The sequence below is a fragment of the Coptis chinensis genome, unplaced genomic scaffold (assembly GCF_015680905.1).
Source record: "Coptis chinensis isolate HL-2020 unplaced genomic scaffold, ASM1568090v1 utg4374_pilon_pilon, whole genome shotgun sequence".
NCBI classification, from domain to species: Eukaryota; Viridiplantae; Streptophyta; class Magnoliopsida; order Ranunculales; family Ranunculaceae; genus Coptis; species Coptis chinensis.
This window is the reverse complement of record NW_028238153.1, coordinates 128,531-132,470: the sequence shown is the minus strand read 5'-3', so window position 1 is coordinate 132,470 and position 3,940 is coordinate 128,531. Positions and strand designations below refer to the sequence as shown.

The 3,940-nt window shown below is 29.5% G+C and overlaps 1 protein-coding gene and 1 long non-coding RNA gene across 2 annotated transcripts; both read left to right on the top strand.

Annotated features, from left to right (window-relative positions):
- Nucleotides 1-666: 666 nt before the first annotated feature.
- Nucleotides 667-2,700, top strand: LOC147473149 (uncharacterized). The gene is made up of 3 exons (XR_015210556.1): nt 667-897; nt 2,241-2,393; nt 2,596-2,700. It is a non-coding gene; the product is annotated as an uncharacterized LOC147473149 (long non-coding RNA).
- Nucleotides 2,701-2,777: 77 nt separating this feature from the next.
- Nucleotides 2,778-3,408, top strand: LOC147473148 (uncharacterized). Its single transcript, XM_086587770.1, has 4 exons — nt 2,778-2,878; nt 2,952-3,027; nt 3,109-3,227; nt 3,323-3,408. Exons 1-4 carry the CDS (start codon nt 2,836-2,838, stop codon nt 3,406-3,408), a joined length of 324 nt encoding a protein of 107 aa, XP_086443896.1. The 5' UTR covers nt 2,778-2,835.
- Nucleotides 3,409-3,940: the final 532 nt, after the last annotated feature.

Here is a 3,940-nt window from a genome sequence, read left to right as displayed (position 1 = left end):
TTGGAAATTAATTTATTACTTTCTGACAATGTAGGATTCTATATGTTTACATGTTGAAACTATATGGTTAGAATTTTCCAGTTTTGGGACTTTTGGCCGCTACATATATGGTTAAACTAAGTTGAAACTTGAAAATGACTAACAATTTACTTTAAGTGATTCTCTATTACTATTAATGTTTATCTGTTCAACAGAATCTCTAACTAAATCTTACAATTTTAATTGGACTCTATTACTGCTTACAACTTAAGTATGAATACGGCTTATAACCAACAGAATCTCTAACTAAATCTTATCATCTAACTAAATCTTACTCTAACTAAATCTTATCATCTAACTAAATCTTACAATTTTAATAGGACTCTATTAATATTAATGTTTATATGTTTTTCTACTCAATCGGTTCAACAAATTAACTTAATACTAAACCTATATAAATCCATCACGATTATATAACATAAAGCACTAAAAAAAAGGAGCCTACCCTACAAATTCAAAGGTAAATTCTGAACTATTCAAAAGTACCCTACAAATATTGTTTTGCCTTTTTTGTGTTTGCCATGACCCCAATTATTCTTGCGTGATTATCGGTCCTATTTCATGTAAATCCTCCGCCGATTGAATGCTTGAATTTCAAATAGTAGCAGTACTTACAAGTTTATTTAGCAACACTAAGTTCATATATCTTATAATGATTGTTTATATTTTTCCAAAATTTGATTGTCTAAGCAATTAGTTACATTCTAGAATCAGTAAAAGTGGATGACGGTGGATTGATACCAGTGAAAATGCAAAGTCATCATAAATTATTTTCATAATTATTGATTTTGGTTCCTTTATTTTGTTTAGATATCGAGTTGCAGAAGAGGCGAGCACGTTAGCAGAATATTGCAAAAGGTATGATAATGGGTTCTTTTGATCCTATAACTGATTTATGATTTATGATTTATGATAAAGGTATATATTTGTGTGTTATCGATGGTGTTTGGTTTTACATATTTGTTGTTTTAAAATAAGTTTTTCCCTGTTCTATTTGTGTTATTTTATTTACTCTACTGGCCAATCTCACATATACAAGTAATTGAATCAATAGGTTCACGTAAATTAACAATAGAAGTTTATTTATATCCTTCTTGAGACTAACAACTGCATCACCTTTTACAAGGGGTTGTTGCTTGGTAATGTGAGTCTCCCGTTAGAAGTAGAGGTGTCCAGCCCCAAAAGGACCGTGACTTAGTTTTCATGGTCTTGGTACAAGCTATTGTACTATGTACTTAGTAACCTAGATGTGCCATGTGAGATATACTTGCATTGTGCCTTATAAGATCTTATCTTAGATAGAAATTTCCTATTCAACTATCCTTTTTATTGCTTTGTTATTAACACACATAACTCTATGAATGATACGTGCTTTAGTAGTCATAGATGAGATACACACTTTGCTTACCATAATAATACACCATTTAATGTTTTACTTGGATTTGGTTTCAAATATGTAGAAGTCATCATTGTACTTGGATTTGGTTTCAAATATGGAGGGCTTTTTTGTTTATTTATTTATTTCAAAGACACCATATATTGTCAAATAGTGTTGATTAACAATAGGTTCATGCCTTCATGGTTTATCAGATTGTTAGCTTTGAATATTAGGTTCATTTTTTCCACTTTGAAACATCTGATTTGTTACACAAATGTGTCTCAAGAGCCAATATTGATTATGCATGTACAACAGTAAGCTCTGTACAAGCAAGTTTACCATTTCGACATGATCGTCTCAAATCTGTATATATGATTGATTGCTAGAAAATTTTGGTTGAAGTTAAACATTATTGAAGAATATTTATTGTTTTGTGTAGCACCTTTCAAGTAAGGTTCTACTGTTTATTTTCCACTGACATTTTTTATGTTGTTATTGTTTATTATATTAAAATATGTAGAATCTTTAAATATATTTGTCCACACAATGCACATAATGTTAATTGGTGTGTGTGTGTGTGTGTCATTGGTGGAGACTAAATGATAAACAAAAACAATATGATTAACCACCATTATGTAGCAAGTGTAGATCAGTTATGTAGTTTCTGAATTTTTGCATGATTAGCCACTATTTGGTACGAATAATACTTTACCGTTCTATCTATGTGGGAGCATTAACTATGTTAATTTTTTCTTGGCTGGTAACTTGGCACTTTAAAGTACTTTGTGAAAGGACTAATGTAGAAGCCCTTTTTATGCTATAGAGATTAGACGATATGGCGAGGAAGTGCAAGACTTTGGACGAGCTTAACCTTTACTCACCATCTTGCAAAATAATAACTAGAGTAAGCAGAATGTGGATAGCAAGGTATAAAGAAAAAGTTTTTGGAATTGAGATGATATTGATTGATGAAAAGGTAAAAATTATTTGATCTAATTTTACTATTAGAGTCAAGTCATGATATGTTTTCAATATATTATTGTTTGCAATTTATTGTCATTCTTGAACATAAACAGTTTACTATCTCTCTTAAATTTTATCCATAAATATTCAATTAATAGCATGTTTTTTTCCCCTGTATTTTCTAACATATTTGTATTAAAACCGTGTCATTACAGGAAAATCAAATTCACGCTAAAATCGACAAGGAAATCCAAAACTCCTTTGAAAAAATAATCAAACAAGGAGAAATTTATTGTTTTGAAAATTTTGAGGTTAAGGCAAAGAAAATTTCAATATGAGCCGCTGAGGGTTAACTTCACCATTTCCTTTAAAAAGATACAGCTTGTAACTGTTTCAAAGGAAGATGGAAAAAATTCGCACAATACAAGTTTTCATTTGTTGATTTTGAAGAATTCATGCAAAAAAAAGAAGACTACGTCAATGCATTCAACACAGTTGGTATGTTACTGATTGAATAATGTTATTTTCAACAAAAAAAAATTCTGTACTAATATTAATTTGAAAATACCAGATTTTATCGGACTTTTGACAAAAGTTTCAGCACAAAGCCCCTATGGTTTCAGGGAAGTCACACTAATGAATGAAAGGTAACACACAATGTTTTTTAATTTAAAAAATAATTTTTAAACATAATTACTAAGAATTCTAATTACTAATTATTTTTACAGGAACTATGAAATCAGGATTGCTTTATGGGGTGAAGACTCCAAAAGATTTGCAAACCTAAAGAATTCGGATGGAATTGTCATTGTTATTTTATCATCACTATATATGAAAAGAATCGGAAGTATGCAAATATTTTTATATCCAATTTGATCTATTTAAATGATTTATTACTAACTATTATCTAATCTTATTATTTCTTTATATATGTGTTCGCAGGGCTTTTTAAAGCAACAGTCACATCTGCAACTCAAATATACTTGAATTTGGATATACCTCAATCAAATGAGATGAAAAAGCGGTAAAATAGTATAAAAAGCTGACTTAAGATTTATGAATGCATATTATATTACCGCACTAATTTTTTTCTCATCATCATGCATATATAGTTTGAGTTTGAAAAGAGAAATTAAGGTTTAGAACCTGAAGTTATGAGTTATTGCTTATGAAGCTAAATGCTTTTAAAATGGCCTCAGATATTCATATACCAATAGCTCTAATAGATAATAAGTTGTTTTTTTCTTACTTCTTTAGTAATATTTATGCAAACCAACTGTTTTGATGCAAAACTTTGATACCGGTAACTTTAAAGTACAGTTTGAGGTAGACAAAGAGGGTGAACCTACTACAATTTCTGAACTACTTAGTAAAGACAGGGTAACCATATCTGACCTAATTCAATTAGGCAGAAATAGATGCAACCAGGTTAGTCTGAAATAAAGATTCTGGAAGAGATTTAAAAAAAAATAGTATTTTTCTCTTTATACACAGGTACTATCTTAAACTTTGTGTACAAGATGAAACAAATCAAACAGCATTTGTTGTTTTTGGAAATAA

Excerpts from the sequence above, each read along its gene's own strand:
- LOC147473148 (XM_086587770.1), top strand. The coding sequence starts at position 2,836 with ATGCAAAAAAAAGAAGACTACGTCAATGCATTCAACACAGTTG. Across the intron at positions 3,028-3,108 it reads GTCACACTAATGAATGAAAG|GAACTATGAAATCAGGATTG; the intron begins GTAACACACAAT and ends TTATTTTTACAG. Across the intron at positions 3,228-3,322 it reads ATATATGAAAAGAATCGGAA|GGCTTTTTAAAGCAACAGTC; the intron begins GTATGCAAATAT and ends ATGTGTTCGCAG.